Below are 19376 nucleotides of genomic sequence, written 5' to 3'. Positions count from 1 at the left end.
GCTAAATTGCCCGTAGTGTCCAGGGGTCTGCAGACTAGCAGATTAGAAGACCATGAGGTCTGCAGATGCTGGAGATCAGAGTTGAATGTGCTGCTGGTAAAGCACAGCAGGTCAGGCAGCATCTGAGGAGCAGGAAAATTGATGTTTCGGGCCAGAGCCCTTCATCAGGTTAGACTAGCAGATTAGCCATGGGAAGCATAGGGTTACAGGGATAGGGTAGGGTGGTGGGTTAGTCTGGGTGGGATGCCGTTTGGAGGGTCAGTGTGGACCCTATAGTCTGCTTCCAGACTATAGGGACTCTGCGATTCTATGATTGTATTTTAATTTAAGTTGATGGCAATGTTATGAAAGGTTTTTGATTTCTTGATGTGTGTAAACTATATAAAATGACTACCGAAATTTAAAATAGTAGAGCTCAGAATAAAATCATTAACACATTATGTTAGGGTTTTCGAAACAAACTCTTTGATGTTACTCGAATCTTTGGTAACTGCATAAAATTTCACTAGAAGAAGAGAATTTAAAATCTGTTGATAGAATATGAAATTTAAGCACAGAAAGAAATGTTAAATAATCTGTCCTTTTAATAGGAGATTTGTGCAGGCAGCAAGATGTCCATTGGTGTTTATAATTTCTGATAGTGTTAGTGGAGATGGTGGTCATCGGTTACTCTTCCCTAAAGACATCCAAGAGGAATTGGGTATCGCTAACATAAGGCAAGTACTAACTGAACAATTTAATGACAAATCATGTTTAAGTGATGGAGTATTTCTTTTGACTGGCTTAAATATGTGCTGCTGATCCTCTTGTATGGTTTACACAATAAAATAAGTGCATTATGATCTGCAGTTAAATTATTTCCTGGATTTTTTTTAATTTTTAAATTTCAACTTGTTCATTTTTAAAATTTGCTCATATTTCCACTTTTTTTTTTCTTTTAACCCATCAGGTATTGTGGGCATTACTGGCTAGGCTAGCATTTATTTCCCACCCCCAATTAACATTGTGAAAGTGGTGGTGAGCTACCTTCAGAGGCTGCTACAGTCAATGGCAAGGGACCTCCAGGATTTTGACCCAGTGACAGTGGGGGGATGCTAATACTGTTCCAAGCTAGGATGGTACTTGGCTTGCAAGATGTTGTTGCTACCCATCTCCTGCTAGACATTGGAGATCATGGTTTGGAAGTTACTGTCAAAGGAACCATGGTGAGTTGTTGAGTGAGCATTTTAATGCTGTAAAGCAATAGCAAATGGTAGTGAAGTCTCCAGAGTTGCTATTTTGTGCAGCAGGAGTTGATTAGCTCAGCTGGTTGAATGGCTGATTTGTCATGCAGAGTTGATTCAACAGTATGGGTTCAGTTCCTGCACCATTTGAGGTTTCTATGAAAGTCTTTCCTTTTCAACCTCTTCCCTCATCTGAGGTATGGTGACCCTCAAGCTAAACCATCATTAGTTGTCTCTAACTAATAACAAAGCAGCTCTGTGGTCTGCTAAGACTATGGAGACAAACCTTTTATATGGTAGCTTTTTTAAATCCCGCCCTGACTATGAACAGAACTGTTTGGATGGTGTTTCATTTTTGCCAGCAATCTACCAAGTGTCTTTCCCACATATCAATTCTTCATGTGTGGCCTTAATCATGGATGTTGATGGGAGAATCAATATGAAAGGCATTACAGCCAAGCAAAGCATGAGAAATAGGGGTACAAGTAGATCACATGGCCTTTTTAGGCCTACTCTGCTATTCAGTCCAGTCATGGCTGATCATGTGTCTCAACTGTACTTTCCACCCGACTCCTTTATCCCTTGGTGTCCTGAGAGAGACTGAAAATCTACGTATTTCAGCCTTGAGTAAATGTCAGTACCTTTTGGATAGAGAATTCCAAAGGTTCACAAGTTTGAGTAAAAATAATTTCTCCTTGTGGTATCTGAAATGATCAATGCCTTTTCTGAGTCAGAGTCCCTGTGTTCTAGTTTCCCCAACTCAGACAGAACAATCTTGGTGCTTTTCTTATTTTCAGAAACTTGTGTTTCAATGAGATCCCCACTCATTTCTTCTAAAACTCCAGAGAATATATATCCAATCTATTTAGCCTTTCTAGATGGGACAGTAAGACTGTCTTAGGAACCGATGTCATGAACCTTGACTCTCCTGCATCTGGTGCAAGTAAATCCTTCCTTGGATATGGTAGCCAAAATTGAAAACGATACTCTAGGAATGATTAATCAAGTCAAACACAATTGTAGTGAGGCTTTTTTTTTATATTCCTGTACTCCAATCCTCTTGTAATTAAGGCCAACACATGATTTGTGTTCCTGGTTGCTTTCTGTATCTGCAAGCTAATTTTCTGTTTTGCTTGTACAAGTATACGCAATCTTACTGCCAAAGTTATAACTTCTTGCTTGTCCATGTTACATTCCATCTGCCATGGTATTGCCCATTTACTTGCGAATCTTGACATTTAGATTAAGTAAGAGCTAACACTTGCCGTCAGTGTAGTCACTGTGGATTGCACTGGCATCATCTCCATCAGCTCCTACATACTACAACTGAAAAACATCCAGTCATTTTTGCTTGATTTTAATTAATTAAATTGGATGTTAAATATTTTTAAAGTTAACTTCTAAACTGTACTCTTCAACTGTAATAGCATTTCCTGATTTTTAAACGACTTCGTCACTCAAAGCAAAAAACATCTATCAATCCCATGCCTGTTTTCCTGTGATGTCACACTTCAGCGCTGACAAGTAGAAACAAACTAAAGGGGCTTGCTGCCAGTTTTTAATCTCCCACTGCCCTTGTTGCACAGGTCCAGTCTCCCTGTCTGCTTCACAGTGCTGACTTGCTGCACATTCCTACCCTGAAAATTATTTAGGATATTATTTAGTTAAAGGAGGACGCTTATAACATTCCAAAGAATGGTAATAAGCCTGGGAATAGAGAGTATTAGAGATCACTAGAAAGCAACCAAACATTTGGTTTAAAAAAGGATAAAAATTTAAGAGCTTTAACAAGTATTTTTAAAAAAGGATAATCTAATACGAACACTCATCTCAGACAATCCTTAATTAGCCAAATTCCCTTCTGAGGTTTCATTTTTTTAAATGGAAAATATTTTTGTTGAAATATTAAATCATTTTTAGTGCTTTCCACTGTTCACCCACTTATTCATTTAAATACAGGTAGTTGAGGGTGCAGGACTGATCTTTCCAGCTCCTCTTGACTTATCAGTCTGCTAACTTGAACTGCCCTCTTCGAACTCTCTGCTTCTGGTTCATTAACCAACTGTTAATCCATGGCAATGTATTACCCCCGACTTCACAAGCACCTACATCGTATGTAAATCTTTTTGTACCATATTATTAGAATGCCTTTTGGAAATTATGTACACTACATATTTAGCTACTCTGTCTACCTGCTGGATACATATACAAAACAAAACTAAATTTGTTAAACATTATTTCCTTTTCTTCAAAATCATACTTGCTTTGATTGTACTACAATTTTATTTTTCAAAGTCCTTTATGAAGACTTGAATAAATTCCACCATTTTCTTAATAACCAGTATCATGTTAATTGGCCTGTAGTAACCTGTTTCTTTTTTTTGTCTTCCTTCCTTCCTTCCTTCAATCGCCATGTTACTTTTGCGAACTTACAATCTCTGATGCCATTCTATAATTGAGGAAGTGCTGTGAAATTATACCCAGTTCATCCACTATCTCTACGACTACCTCTTTTAAAATCCTCAATAAAAGCCATCATGTCCTGGAGATTTTAGCCCTTCAATTTCTCCAGTATTTATCTATGCTAGTATTGATTTGCTTTAAGTTTGCTCTTCATTAACCCCTTAGCTACTTTCTATTGCAAGAAGCATTTTGTGTCCTCTACTGTGAACTTAGAGGAACTGTATTTGTTCAGTGTCTCTGAAATTTCCTCCCTTCTCATTGCTTATTATGTCTCAACCTCTAAAGCACTAACAACATTTACTCTTTAGTACGGTACCTCTCTTTATATGTTTGTATAAGCTTTTACAATTAGTATTTCTGTTCATAATCTATTTTCCCTTTTTAATAAACTTTTTGGTCCCCTTTCATTGATTTCTAAAACTTCCCCAATCCTCAGGCTGACTTTGTTCTTTACAACATTGTAAGAATCTTCCTTTAATAGAAGGAAGGGTATGATACTCACCTATTGAGCCTGCTACCCCATTCAGTCAGATCATGACTGATCATCTATTTCCATGCCATTCCTGCACTGTTTCCATATCCCTGATGTAGTTAGTGTTCAGGAATCTATTGATTTCTGTACTGAACATGCTTAATAATTGAGTTTCTACAGCTTTCCGGGTTAGAAAATTGCCCAAGATTCCTGACCCTCTGAGTGAAGAAATTCCTTTTAGTCTTAGTCTTAAGTGGTTTATCCCTTTAACCTGAGACCATGTGTTCTGGCTCTTAACTCACCAGCCAAAGGAAACATCTGACTTGCATTGACTCTTGCACCCCTTTATAAGAAATTAATAGCTAGTATTGTTCTTAAGCCATTGCTGAATCTTTGTCACCAGTTTTTGCTTGAAAAGAGCATATTTTTGTTGAAAATAGTGAATAATTTCTTTAAGTATTTCCCGTAGTTTCTTTGCTGCCATAACTTTGAATTTATTTACCTGAGTATTCAGAACTAGGTCTCCCTGCATGTCTGATCCTGTCTCCATCCAATACATGCAGGGCGAGATGTCACAAGTACAAATTCTGCCCTCTTTTCTCTCTTATCCTTCTGCCTAGCTTGAGATTTCCTATCATCTCATTCATTAGTGGCTAAAATGAGATTATTTTGGTTTTACCGAAGATTGAACCTGGAATGGGCTGGTCTCTAAGGTCACCTAATAAAAAAAACATTGTGAGGCTCATCACATGTTTATCATTGCATTCCTGTTGAATTCCAAATCAAGATTTTCCATTTCTGCCATAATCCATTATATTTAATACATTCCCCTGTTTTTTCTATTGCCAGTTTTAATCCTGTGGCTCCCACAAGCATGTTAAAAGTTTTAAGTAGAATAACTTCGCAAGAGGCTAGTAAGGTAAGTTTTAACACCAGGATTAACTTTTTCAGTATTTAACCTGACTTTTTGTAAGAGTTTGTTTTGAAACTTTTTTTTTGTGTGTCAGTAGCTCCCTGGTAACTTGCTGAATTTATAGTAACAGAATCAGGTCTCATTTGAGAATCTTAAATTTGATTCTGGGCACTGTCTTATTGACAATGTCTCAGGAATATACAGAGAAGAACAGCAGAGCTGATTCCAAACTTAAAGGAGATGATATTTGAGAAAAAAATAATCAATGTTCACTATTATACTAGGCTACTTAAGATATATCCACATCTCAAATCAGAGCTGTTTCAGTAATTACAGGTTGTTCCTCCATATCCAACAGTACCTAGACTGAGCTTTTGTGGAGCAGAGAATTTCCCAGATCACCCATTCTATATGGAGAAAGTGAGGACTGCAGATGCTGGAGATCAGAGTGGAGAGTGTGGGGCTGGAAAAGCACAGCAGGTCAGGCAGCATGCAAAGAGCAGGAGAATCGATGTTTTGGGCATAAGCCCTTCATCAGAAACATCAGTCCCTGGTGAAGAGCTTATGCCCGAAATATCGATTCTGCTGCTCCTCGAATACTGCCTGGCACACAAAGTTTATATGTTGTCACAAAGCTGGTCCCTTTTTTTTTCTAGCTGTTCCTTTTCTCAAGGATACAGTGTCCTTGGTTTTTTTCAGAGGGGTAATAAAACGTTACTGGTGCTGGTTTGGTACAGAAATTAAAGGGATTGAGAGGCCTTTTTGTTTATATGTAAACAGATGAGACTTCAGCCCAAGGTGGTAATGTTTTAGAAGTGACCTGTATAATGGAAAGGAAGTTGTTGTGGTTCTGTTCACCGAGCTGGGGGTTTTTGTTGCAAAGGAAGTGGTCAGCTCTCAAGTTGAACAGTTCAGTCCAGAATTAGTTGGGAGTTCAGCAGTGGACTGTCAGGCTGTCTCTCTTTCTGCCCTTGTAACTTCAACCTGTAAGCATCTGTTCCATTTTTTAAAAACTGTATTTTAAGAGGGTTTGCTTATTGGGACAGTTGTGTATATTTGGAACAGCATAATTAAGTCTAGTTTGGATAGACTGAGTTCTGTAGGGGTTCATTATTCAATTCTTTGTGTTTCATTGTGTGATTTTGTGAATAGATTTTTTTGTCTGTTTTTAAAACCTGGTAGTCAACCTCGCTAACTTATTCCAGGTAATTTTCACTGTACATTTAACCAAAACAAATTGCAAAGATTTGGTCTGGGCTGCCTGCTTAAGACTGTTTTGAGTGGTCTGGCCTAGGCTATAACAATGTCCAGTACAGTTTAGGCTCCTGGCCCGTGCCACTCCTCTCCCACTGAGACCAAAGCTCGGTTTGTGCCTTGTGTTGCTTTTCTTTCTGGCCATCTTGGCCTTCACTGTTTGTTTTCTTGAGAAAGCTGAGGTTGGAGCTGAAGGACAAATTTGAGGAGGCACTTCCAATCACTTAGCACCTCCTGGTGGAGTTCTGAGAGTGATAGGGAGGAAGGAATCTAACCATGTTTAAATAGTAAACCCATTCTATAAGTCACGGTAAACTGGATAGTGACTTCTTAAAATTAACCTCAAAACTGTGAGACAAGTGCTGACTTAAACTGAAGTACTGTGAGTACAGGCACACAGTTTACTGGACCAGAGAGTATCAGATAACTGAGGTACAAACTGTACTTGAATATTCTTGTTGAATACCTTTTTTCTAAATATGCTATAAGAATTATGTTTGCAAACCCTTTTTTACTTTGCCTTTATAACTTATATTTGCTAAGTTAATTAATTGTTGATTTGCAACTATTATTCAGGATGAGGATTGCTCATGTGAGGATTGATATTATTGACAGTAAGCAAGAGACAGTCAGTTGGTTAGTGAAGCTGATGTTTTTTTTTATCCAAATAAAAATAACAGATACATTTTTTTAAATATCCTGCAATGCAGAATGATGGAAAGACTACTGTTCCTGACAAAACTGTACTGGAGTTTCTCTGTAAAGGCAGTGCAGGAGATATCAGAAGTGCAATAAACAATCTCCAGTTTACATCAGTGAAAGGTAACTATTTAAAAGGGTAAATTGAGAATAAATTAACTTTAATAAATGGTTTACCAATACAGAATTAGTGATTTGTAAAAAGAAAACTGCAAAATTAAATAACTAAATGTTAATGAAATATGTTTTTTGTGTATTTCAAAACCTAGCATGTCATGGCATTTAAGGACTGAAATCTTACAGCACCATAATCTTCGTCCTCGTCCTCTTGCCAAAAGATCAGGGTGAGGAGCTCTGCCAAGGAAAGAAATTGTTGCCATATGACCATTTACTAACCCACTTGTCATTAATAAACTGATGGTAGGACTTCCTCCCTTCATACAGGAAGTCCTGTCTCAGCTGCTGGCCAATCTCAGACCAGCAATTATTCAATACTGGCAGTACCACTGAAAGTGGTGGCAAATGCTGGACTACACTCGGCACTTGAGCTGCACTGGATCGAGCTCTACAAATAACTGAGTGATTCTCCTAATGTTTAGGTGGCAGGCCTCAGTTGGGCAAGAGATGGGGAGGTGAGTGAGAGGTCATGATTAGGGAGGAATCTAGAGGCCACATGGCTTGGTCATGTGGAATGTCCTTCAGAGCCAAGAGGGCCTTTTAGGAAGGTTCCCTCACCGCCACTTGTTAAGAACAGGATGAGGCCCCTGGTGATGATTAATTGCCCACTGAAAAACATCAGTTGGATCAGTGGTGTCAGTCAGTTGTACCACCCTACTATTTGTAACATTGCAGTGCGAATGGGATGGTGGTGGTGTGTGTGGTGGTGGGGAGATGGGGGGGTAGAAAGTGGATGGTGGTGGATAGGGCAACTGATTCTATATTTTACCCATCCCACCTTCAAAGCCACTGGTACAGGATCACACAAGCACTATGTACGTCAGAGTGAACTTCAAAGTTTAACCGGAGAATATAAATAAAATATAATTTGTGAATTTCCCATGGGAATTACTATCAAGTGTAGTCTTCCGGTGATGCAGAGTTCGAGATGGATATAACCAAACTCTGGATCACAAGTTTATTCTGCCCTTACTTTAAAGTTGTGCATTCTTTATTTTACAATATGCTGCATGTTTTGCTAGTTCACTATAAATAGGATAAAGTGTTCAATAAAAAACAGAAGTAGAATTGTTGGAGCAGAGGTACAAGATAGGTTGAAGCTCTAGGAGAGGCAAAAATGAGGTACTAAACCAATATAAGTAAGAGTTGCAATTGACATATGACCGCTTTATGTGGACATCTTAAATGCGGACACAGGAATTCCTGAAGTGAATACTTGCAAACTCTGTGTGCGCACAGATATATACTCTATTTAAGGAGATTGGAAGTTTGCCCAGCCATACTTCGTAGGAAAATTCAATGTTTGAGTCAATTGTTCTATGGTGAGACAGGGACATATATAGCAGGTATGATTGATTTAATCCTAGTTGAGCTAGGAAACGTAAGAAGAAATCAGCTCTGCTTCTGACCACTTAGTGCTACCTGCATTAAAGGAATCTGAAAATTGTACGGAATCAGAATCCCAATGAGCTGCGGTTGCTTCTACAGTAAAAATAGCTGTCAGTGTGAGTTGCCTAAGTTATACTTTTAGGATTGGTGATTTTTTTTTTCAGGGCACCATGGGCCCTGAAGCTTTTGGTGCTTGTGAAACCATATTCCAGTATGAGCCCCTACTTTTAGCAGGAAGGAAGAACAGATTAAATTTCTACACAAGACTTTTATGAACAATGATATAGTATGGTGTCAGTTGCTGTATCTTTGTAACATGAGTCACTCCAGTGATAAACTTGCTGAAACTGCTGCTATTATAAATTGTTCTCATGTGCCTTAATCCTAAAATGGAGGATGTGCTGAACGTAATCAATTTTTAAAATGATATTCCCTATTTTATTCAATTACCTTCTACATAGTAGCTGTTTCAGATTTCTACTGCAAGGTATTTCATTATTACAGATTCTCTGCATGTATATCTGTGTACACATTAAACATGGTCATCTTCTGACCACTCAGGCTGCCCATTGGAACTGAATTCAGCACAGAATCATAAAGGAAAAGCTTTAATAAAAGCAGCCACGTCTTCAAGAGGCAAATGTAAAGAAAAGTCTTCAAAGGTAAATGAAAAGGGAGGTGGCCTGCACACCATTGGAAGCAAAGACCAATCTCTCTTCCTGTTTCGAGCTCTGGGAAAAATAATCTATTGCAAACGTAAGTTGAACAAGTTTTTGACAGCTTCTTTCAAATCTGTTTGCATGTGTCCAATCTGCTGTTTTCTACAATGTGATGTGGGGATGAAACAGAATCTCCAGGGGTCTTGTTGCTTGTTCAGGATTCAATGTATTTATTATTGAGCAGGCTAGTTATCCTATTTTGAGCAATATATTAAATTCCTAAATTAAATGCATTTACGTTATTTTAAGGCCTCAACATTTAATTGATCGAAGTAGGCATTTTCTGAGGTGAATTATGACTAACTGGTTTCTTCTTGAGTCAGATTGTCTAAAGATTATTTTGCACTTATAATGTTACAAAGTATGATATGGGGCAGTAGGAGGTAAAAGGGCAAGTATTGCAATTTCTGCAGTTGCATGGGAGGTGCCATGAGGGCAAGGATGACATAGTATAAGGAGTGATAGAAGAGTAGTCCAGGATGTTATGGATGGAAAGGTTCCTGCAGAATGCTGAGGGGAGAGCAGGCAAAGATGAATTGGGAGGTGGCAGAAATTGTGGAAGATGATCTTTGAATGCAGAGGCTACTGTGATGGGAAGTGAGGACAAGAGGATGCCTGTTCTGGGAGGGATGATAAGGGATGAAGCAGAAGTGATGGGAAATGTCTGACATGGGTGAGGACAATTGTGGGAAATGGGTCAGACAAGTCTGTGGGCCCTGTCAGTTAGTGGATAGGGTCCTTGGTTTTCTTAACCAATGTCCAGAAGCACCCCTGTGACAGGTGTCGTAACTGGAGCAGGTAAGACAGAGAACTCGTAGAATGAAATGTAGTCCTTACAGGAAGCAAATAATGATGACACATGGCCAAGGTAACTGAGTCAATGGGTTTCTAATAGATATTGGTCCTATCTACAGAAATGGGAACAGAAATCAAACAATGGTGGATGGATCTGATGAAATTGAGGGAAGGATCAAACTTGGAAGCAAAACTCATACATTCTCTAATTCTGGAGGAGAGGAGGAAGGAGCAGCAATAATATTGTCAGTGAACTGGAGAAAAGTGTTTGGGTGTGGGGGTTGGTGGCAAGTGTGTCGGGAGCAAGATCTGCTCCACATCACCACTTAATCTAAATGCATTTTCAATTTCTTCAGTCTGTTTTAAATGTGATTAAATATGTATCAAAGAAAAAGAGAGATCCTATAAAGTGGCCAAGAGCACTGGGAAATCAGAAGATTGGGAAGGCTACAAACACAGAGGATAACAAAGAGAGAAATAAGGAAGGAGAGGATCAAATATGAAGGTAGGCTAGCCAGTAATATTAGAAATGATAGTAAAAGTTTCTTTCAATACTTAAGAAACAAACGACAGGCAAAAGTAGACATTGGGCCACTTCAAACTGATGCCGGAAGGCTAGTGATGGGAGATAAGGAACTGGCTGGAGAACTTTGTGTCAGTCTTCACAGTGGAAGACATGAGTAATATCCCAACAATTAAAGGGAGTCAGGGGGCTGAGTTGAGTATGGTTGCCATTACAAAAGAGAGAGTGCTAGAAAAGCTAAAAGATCTTAAAATTGACAAATCTCCTGGCCCCGATGGGCTACATCCTAGAGTTCTGAGGGAGGTGGCTGAGGAAATAGCGGAGGCATTGGTTGAGATCTTTCAAAAGTCAATGGAGTCAGGGAAAGTCCCGGATGATTGGAAGATCGCTGTTGTAAGCCCCTTGTTCAAGAAAGGATCAAGACAAAAGATGGAAAATTATAGGCCAATTAGCCTAACCTCGGTTGTTGGTAAAATTCTAGAATCCATCATTAAGGATGAGGTTTCTAAATTCTCGGAAGAGCAGGGTCGGATTAGAACAAGTCAACATGGATTTAGTAAGGGGAGGTTGTGCCTGACAAACTGTTAGAATTCTTTGAAGAGGTGACCAGTAGGTGGTCTATCTAGATTTCCAAAAGGCCTTTGATAAGATGCTACACGGGAGGCTGCTGAGTAAGGTGAGGGCCCATGGTGTTCGAGGTGAGCTACTGGCATGGGTTGAGGATTGCTGTCTGACAGAAGGCAGAGAGTTGGGATAAAAGGTTCTTTTTTGGAATGGCAGCTGGTGACCAGCGGTGTCTCATAGGGTTCAGTGTTGAGGCTGCAGCTGTTCACGTTATATATTAATGATCTGGATGAAGGGACTGGGGCATTCTAGTCAAGTTTGCTGATGATACGAAGTTAGGTGGACAGACAGGAAGTAGTGAGGAAGTGGGGAAGCTGCAGAAGGATCTAGACAGTTTGGGAGAGTGGTCCAGGAAATGGCTGATGGAATTCAATGTGACCAAATGTGAGGTCTTGCACTTGGAAAAAAGAATACAAGCATGGACTACTTTCTAAACAGTGAGAAAATTCATAAAGCCAAAGTACAAAGGGATCTGGGAGTGCTAGTCGAAGATTCTCTAAAGGTAAGCATGCAGGTTGAATCTGTGATTAGGAAAGCGAATGCAATGTTGTCATTTATCTCAAGAGGGTTGGAATATAAAAGCAGTGATGTGCTACTGAGACTTTATAAAGCTCTGGTTAGTCCCCATTTGGTGTACTGTGTCCAGTTTTGGTCCCCACACCTCAGGAAGGACCTACTGGCACTGGAGTGTGTCCAGCGGAGATTCACACGGATGATCCCTGGAAGGGCAGGTCTAACATATGAGGAATGGCTGAGGATCCTGGGATTGTATTCATTGGAATTTAGAAGGTTAAGGGGAGATCTAATAGAAACTTACAAGATAATACATGGCTTGGAAAGGGTGGACGCTAAGAAATTGTTTCCGTTAGGCGAGGAGACTAGGACCTGTGGACACAGCCTGAGAATTAGAGGGGGTCAATTCAGAACGGAGACATTTCTTCAGCCAGAGAGTGGTGGGCCTGTTGAATTCATTGCCGTGGAATACAGTGGAGGCCGGGACGGTAAATGGCTTCAAGGCCAAGATTGATAAATTCTTGATGTCACAAGGAATTAAGGGCTACGGGGAGAATGCTGGTAAGTGGAGTTGGAATGCCCATCAGCCATGATTAAATGGCGGAGTGGACTCGATGGGCCGAATGGCCTTACTTCCACTCCTATGTCTTATGGTCTTAAATGCCATTTTTTTTTGGGGGGGTGGGGTAGAAATGGCATCAGCTGAAATGTTTTTGTGTAGTTTTCCTTGACAAGTCAATTTTTTATGATATTGATTTATCCTTCACTTATCAGAAGGAAGTCCTGACTATATAAGTAGGATTCCTCACATGGTCCCACTTTGTCATCGATGATGAGGATTTCCTAAGAGAAATACTAAACGTTTTTTCCATATCAAGTATGCCTTAATAAACTTTTAAAAAAAATGTTTTCCTGACTTCACCCAGTAACACTAAAATAAATTTAAACAGACCATGTAATTTGTTTTGCTTTACTTTACTTTATTTCATTACCTACAAAAGAAAACAGTGACTACTTCTGAAGTAACCTAGTGGAAAGGTTTGAAATGACAAGTCATATTGTGTACTGTACAGTGCAGATCTTCTTTTCTCTATTTATTTTCTAGATTCAGCATAATGGCAGAATCTGGAATTGACCACATTTTTCCTTTTGTGACTATTGATGGAAGAAATACATTTTTTAGCCATTCTGCAATATTCCTTCCTGATGTATGTCTTTTGCAAATTCATAAGATTCTTTGCTGTTATCCTTTTGGTATTGGCTCAATTGGTCACACTGTGTGCTCTTGATTTGACAAGATTCCAGGTTCAAGTGCCATACCAGTACAAAAATTGAGGTTGGTAGTCCAGTGCAATTCTGATGGAATGTTGCACTCTCAAAATACTGTCTTTCATTTGGGATATAAAACTGAAGCTCCTCTGTGCAGTTGGCTGCACATAAATGATCCTGTGGCACTGTTTTGAAGAGCTGGGTTATTCCAGAGTCCTGGCCAATTATTCCTCAATCAACATCACAAACACAGATATTCTAGTCAATATCATACTGTTGTTTGTTAGTGTTTTATGTGCTTCCTATATTACAACAGTGACTATACTTCATTAATTGCTAAGTTCTTTGAGACATTGATCATTAGAAGCACGGTCTCAATGGACGTTTTTTTTTAAATCAACTCTCCACTTATTTTTAAGTACTTTACTGTTTATCGATTTGGTGGTTTAGATTAGAATATGGCGTACATTTGAATTTTAAGCACTATCTGCTGTGTTGAGTTGCTGAACTGAATCAGAAAGCCTTCATTTACATAGTGCTTCTAATCAGAATCCACACCTAAAACCTGAGACTGGTTTATCATTGTGTGCTAATATGTCTACTATATATTTCTTGCATTTTCTCTTTATTTCATTATTCCTTTCTTTATTTTGGTAAATTAAGATTTGACCTGTTGAGGAGCCCTGTTGGCTTGTGTTTACATAGCTTTTATTTTTCCGTGTTCTAGCATAAGATGGTAGTGTTTGAGATCCATTTCAATAAATTTTCAATAACTGCTTATGTTAAATTAGAAGCTGTAAGACAATGAAGGAGACTTTGCAGCTAATAGAGTCTGCTCGGCCATTCAATGATATCATAGTTGACTGCAGCACTCTGTGGTAAAGAATTTCACAGATTCACTACACTTAGAGGAAATTTAGTCCTCATTTCTGTTTGAAATAGGTGATCACTTATTCCTGAAGAAGGGCTCATGCCCGAAACGTCGATTCTCCTACTCCTTGGATGCTGCCTGACCTGCTGCGCTTTTCCAGCAACACATTTCCAGCTCTGATCTCCAGCAGCTGCAGTCCTCACTTTCTCCTACTCTGAGATTATGTCCTCTACTCCTAGACTGACCCATAAGGGGAGCCAAATTCCCTACATTGACAAAACCCTATAAAAATCTTGTATGCTTCAATGAGGTCAGCTTTCATTCTTGTAAACTGTAATGACTACAGACCTAAACCTACTTAACCTTTTCCTCATAAGAAAATTCTTCCATGCCTGGAACCACTGGTTGCTTCACAGTAAAGTAATTAGAAATCAGGGACTGAACCAAAGAAATAAACACTAAGATCAAAGTGTTTTCTTGTTTTTAAAGAGGCTGGGAGGTAGAAGTCAGAAGTCTTGTAAGATGGAAATCCAGTGCATGAGCCTGAGATGGAGAAAGGATGAATGGTAGGGTGAGAATGCACAAGACACCAGCGTTAAAGGGTCATTGTCATATTTGTTGTTTTTTTTTATTTTTGTGGATTGAAATGTGAAAAGGACTAATTTGGAAACCAAAGATTGTGGAAGGTATTCTGCACTTTTTAAAAATGGATTATCTAACACCTGGTGTAAGTGCTGTTTGTTTGAGCATTGGGGAGGTTAACTGCAGGTGAGTGAGAGCCAGCAGGTACACAAAGGAGATTTTTCCAACAACAGGTAGGTGATTGGTTTGTGAAGTGGTGCTCAGTAGTTCATAACCAAAGCTTTCTGCTTGCCCACAACAATGTCGTTTCCAGAAAGCTGAACAGCTTGTGGGTGTGAATGTTTTGCAGGAGCCATCAGATCTCCAAGAAGGAAAAGGCTTGCAATGTTTTTTTCACTTAAAAACTACCTTTTTTTTTATTCACTCCGTGATGTGGGTGTTGCTGGAGGAATCGTGGAAGAGTCACTTAACCTGAAATGTTAACTCTGATTTCTTTCCACAGATGCTGCCAGACCAGCTGAGCCTTTCCAGCAATTTATGTATTCATTAACTTTCTGTAGATTGTTGCATTTTATTCCAATTTTGAAATGGGTATCTCTCAAATTTGTGTATTTATTTATGCTTGGTCAGTTTCTTTTCATGACCAATTTTATTTTTAAGGAGAGCCACCTAATGACTTGGATTGGAATCCATTACCAATCCATTTATCTGAGCATGAGAGGGATCCACTTCTGATCAATCCTGAGGTAAGAGGCATCCTCGGCAAAAACATTGAAGAAGCTGCGGGAGGGCAGTACTAAATATTCATGTGCTTTGCATTGTTTCTATGTTTGTCAATTCAAATCTTCACCATTTCCCAAACTTGCATTTCAGTTTTGTGTTGGGCATTTAGGACAAGGTACTATATAAGGAGCCTTGGAACTAGTTACCAGTTAACAGAATAAATTCTTGGAAGGGCATAGGTTTAAAGAATAAGTTGGTAAAATTAACAAAATTATGGCGTAATATTACATCAATTTGAGCTTGTTTTTATATCTTATTTCATTTCTCAGGAGGTGATTGAGAATTCACACATGTCTGAGGAGCTATTCAATCTTTATCTTCATCAAAATTATCTTGATTTCTTCAGTGAAATAGAAGACATTGTGCGGGCTAGTGAATATCTTAGTGATGCAGATTTCTTAACACTAGATTGGAACGTAAGTAACAAACAGATGCGTAGCAACACATTGGTAATTTTCTTGAAATCCAATAATTATATTTGAAGTATAAGGGAAGGAGTAGATCTCCTGTGTTTTACAATCTGAGCTAAATAGTGGTCATTGCTTGTTAATTTGTTGCCCTTAATGATGGAAGTAAGTTTGAAGTTTCTGAAGGTATACATGGTAAGGTTGTGTACACCCTTTTCCTTTGTTAACTTTTGATGAAAATCGACAGAAAAATTGTGTTGTTTTTCAAACTTTTGGGGAAACTACTTGAATGACTAGTATTGATGCGATAAATCTGGTACCTATTAAAAACAAGATGACTTTTTTGCTTTTAAAAACCAAATTTATTTAATTACTGCAAATTCAGGAAGCCTCCTGTGTTAATATGCCATTTAGTCTGTAATCCTCTGTAATGTGCAGCATTATTGATCCCTCCACAAAGGCATAATGGATTTGTACTGAGGCCAGAGCTGTGGTGGTTGGCTGCACCAAGGTCTTGACTTGTTCTGAACCTGTTTAGCAAGGATAATAATTAATTATAGCAGTTCAAAATCTGCAATTTGATTGGATTTATCACAAGGAATTTATTAGTGACTTCCGTTGTTTCCCATTGCTTAATCCAAAAGATGTATGTTTGTTTGTAGATTTTTGCTCAGGAAGCTTGTGCAAGAGTAGGCCGTTCATAATCACTCAGGTTAATAGCCTGTTTCTGCTTCCACCCCCACCCCCACCCCATATCCTTTAATCCCCTTAGTCCAAGTGTTATGTTCGACTTTCCTTTAAATCATAGAATGTTTTGGCCTTGACTGCTATCTGTGGTAGCAAATTTCACAGGTTCACCAATCTCGATGAAGAAACTTCTTATGTCAATCATTCAATCGTTTGCCTGTGACCCCCGGTAATGGGCTCCCCATCATCAGGAGCATTGTTTTGCACCGACCCTATCCAGTCCTGTTTGAATTTTATAGCTTTCTAAGAAATCCCCCCCCCCCCCCGCCTCTTCTTTTGTCTGAACTCCAACAAACATAATACCGAAACTGATTTGAACCTCTCCTCATACATTAGTCCTGCATCAATGACTGGCATTGATTAGAGTTTCCATGAGCTTGTGGCTTTCGTCAGTCAGTGGATGTGAGGGGGAATGTTGTTTTGTGAGGACAGGAATCAGTGGAGGGGTATTGAGTGAAGATTTCCAGTGTACATTGTTGCATTCAGTTAAGTGTCAACAAGCTTTGTGTGTGTGTGGTGGTGAGGAGTTTATTTGCATGCGCTTGTTTGTTAGACTTATTTCAGCATTGCTCCATGTAAATCCAGTGATAATGACTAGGGAATTGTTGCTTACTTTTGACCTTTATGTGCTACCAGGGATATCTAAAGAAAACAGCAGCCAAGTTCTAATCAGAGTCTCACTCAACCATGTTGGGTTACAATTGTGCCTTCATCTCTGGCTATCCATATCCAACTAGCATTGTGGAGCTGGAATTTTCAGGGTATCGTTTCAGAATCCTTAAGAAAAACATAATTTTATTTGAAAAGTACACAAAAGCAACAGACGTCCTCCAGGAAAATATGAAATAAAACCTCATTTTGATCGTGGATAAATGTCACACTGAGTTTAAAAAGTAGACAACACCAAAAGTGGCCAAAAGAAGCCCTCTCTGCAGCTGTAATGCACTCTGGGCAGGTGAAGCACACTGAGAATGGGGCACATGCTCGTTAGTGGAAGAAAATCCTGGCCTTAAGATTTGCTGGCTAATATAATTAGCTGGCAATCCTAGCAGCACCAAAACACAACAGTGGGTGCTGCTGGACTGCAAATAGGCCTACACAACTTGGGAACCTGAAGGGAGGCAACTCCCAGGCTTTGAGTCGTATGGGTTCTAGCGGCCTATGAATGTGCTCAAGAAGAGTGAGGGTGCTGGTTTTGAATGGCAGGCAGAAAGGGAGATGGTGAGGCACGATCTTGGCAAAAAGGGAAGTGGTGGATTTCCAACAGGTAGGGGTCACTCCAAATGACATGTAGCCGTCACCTTCTCTGTTTGCAATTGTTTAAAAATCACCTAGTCCATTGTTGCCTCTTTCTCAACACCAATTGTTTTATAGCTTGGAGTGTGTAATATTCCATTAATTGGCTTAGTAACTAGTTCATTTGAGTGTCAATTATTTATTTGACAATAGTACTTGGATTGATCATTTCAGTACCCACCAACTGACTGTATTGTGAGGTACAGGTTAGGGTGGGTAGAACGCTGATGAGCTGGATTTCCCCCCTTTGTATTTTACTTGCTTCCACAGTAAATACCTGCTGGGCCATGGGGCAATAAATTCCAGCCCACAATATTTGTCATTTTAACAGAATTTATACATGACTCCTGACTCCCCAAAAATGTTTTGTTGTTATCACTTTTTAACCAATTTTCATCATCATGTCTAAATAACTATTTCAACTTCAAATCTGTGTTCTTTCAAATGCACTTAGGGAATTAGAGTTCAGACTTGACCATTTCTATATTAGACATTTGAATGTTTGTCCCATGTTTTGTTCACACTAGTTTGTTGTGTAATCTGTGGTCTTTGTTTATCTGCAGGCAACTTGTGTTGCTTCAGTGTTTTTTACAAGGGCTTATTTCCTTGGAAATTGGAAGGCAGATAAAGTGTTATAGAACATAGAACATAGAAGGATACAGCGCAGTACAGGCCCTTCGGCCCTCGATGTTGCGCCGACCGAATCCTACCTAACCTATACTAGCCCAATAACTTCCAAATGCCTATCCAATGCCCGCTTAAATGACCGCTTAATGTATCCTCAATGCCATACCCAAAACATGTTCATGTTTTTATTCAAATTCTTTGTAGGTGGAAAAATAATTTAAAGTGAGGAGGCAAGAACAAAGATTAAAGGTTGTTTTGTACGCAAGTTGTCGAAGGTAGCAGGGTATATGTATATATTTTTTAATTAGTCTGCTCCGATGTATTGTGACACTCCCCGGTTGCCATTATATAGAACATAGAACAATACAGCACAGAACAGGCCTTTCGGCCCACAATGTTGTGCCGAACATTTGTCCTAGCTGAAGCACCTATCCAATTGCCGCTTAAAGGTCACCAATGATTCTGACTCTGCCACTCCCACAGGCAGCGCATTCCATGCCCCCACCACTCTCTGGGTAAAGAACCCACCCCTGACATTCACCCCCCCCCCCCCCCCCCCCCCCCCCCCCACCTTCCACCCTTCACCTTAAATTTATGTTCCCTTGTAACACTCAATTGTACCCGGGGAAAAAGTCTCCGACTATCTATTTATTCCCCTGATCCTCTTATAAACCTCTATCAAGTCACCCCTCATCCTTCGCCGTTCCAATGAGAAAAGGCCTAGCACTCTCAACCTATCCTCCTACAACCTATTCTTAATTCCAAGTAACATCCTGGTAAATCTCCTCTGCACCCTCTCCAAAGCTTCCACATCTTTCCTAAAGTGAGGTGACCAGAACTGCACACAGTACTCCAAATGTGGCCTTACCAAGGTCCTGTACAGCTGCAACATCACCTCACAACTCTTGAATTCAATCCCTCTGCTAATGAATGTGACTACACCATAGCTCTCATTCTTTTATCTTAGCCTGCTTGGCTACTCTCTCTCATTCTTTTATCTTAGCCTGCTTGGCTACTCTCTCTCATTCCT

At 39.5% G+C, this 19376-nt stretch overlaps 1 protein-coding gene across 3 annotated transcripts in view; it reads left to right on the top strand.

Annotated features, from left to right (window-relative positions):
- The window catches only part of rad17 (RAD17 checkpoint clamp loader component), a 63261-nt gene that overhangs the window by 24042 nt on the left and 19843 nt on the right, over positions 1–19376 (top strand). For all 3 annotated transcript variants that reach the window (XM_060843911.1, XM_060843919.1, XM_060843927.1), the window contains exons 8-13: positions 591–716; positions 5008–5077; positions 7036–7147; positions 9152–9346; positions 15147–15232; positions 15539–15685. In XM_060843911.1, the coding sequence (XP_060699894.1) occupies positions 591–716; positions 5008–5077; positions 7036–7147; positions 9152–9346; positions 15147–15232; positions 15539–15685 (736 nt within the window). The remainder of the gene's footprint in view (positions 1–590; positions 717–5007; positions 5078–7035; positions 7148–9151; positions 9347–15146; positions 15233–15538; positions 15686–19376) is intronic.

The sequence above is a fragment of the Hemiscyllium ocellatum genome, chromosome 2 (assembly GCF_020745735.1).
Source record: "Hemiscyllium ocellatum isolate sHemOce1 chromosome 2, sHemOce1.pat.X.cur, whole genome shotgun sequence".
In the NCBI taxonomy this organism is placed as follows: Eukaryota; Metazoa; Chordata; class Chondrichthyes; order Orectolobiformes; family Hemiscylliidae; genus Hemiscyllium; species Hemiscyllium ocellatum.
Note: the sequence above shows the minus strand (reverse complement) of the source record. Positions and strands in the feature narration are given on the sequence as shown.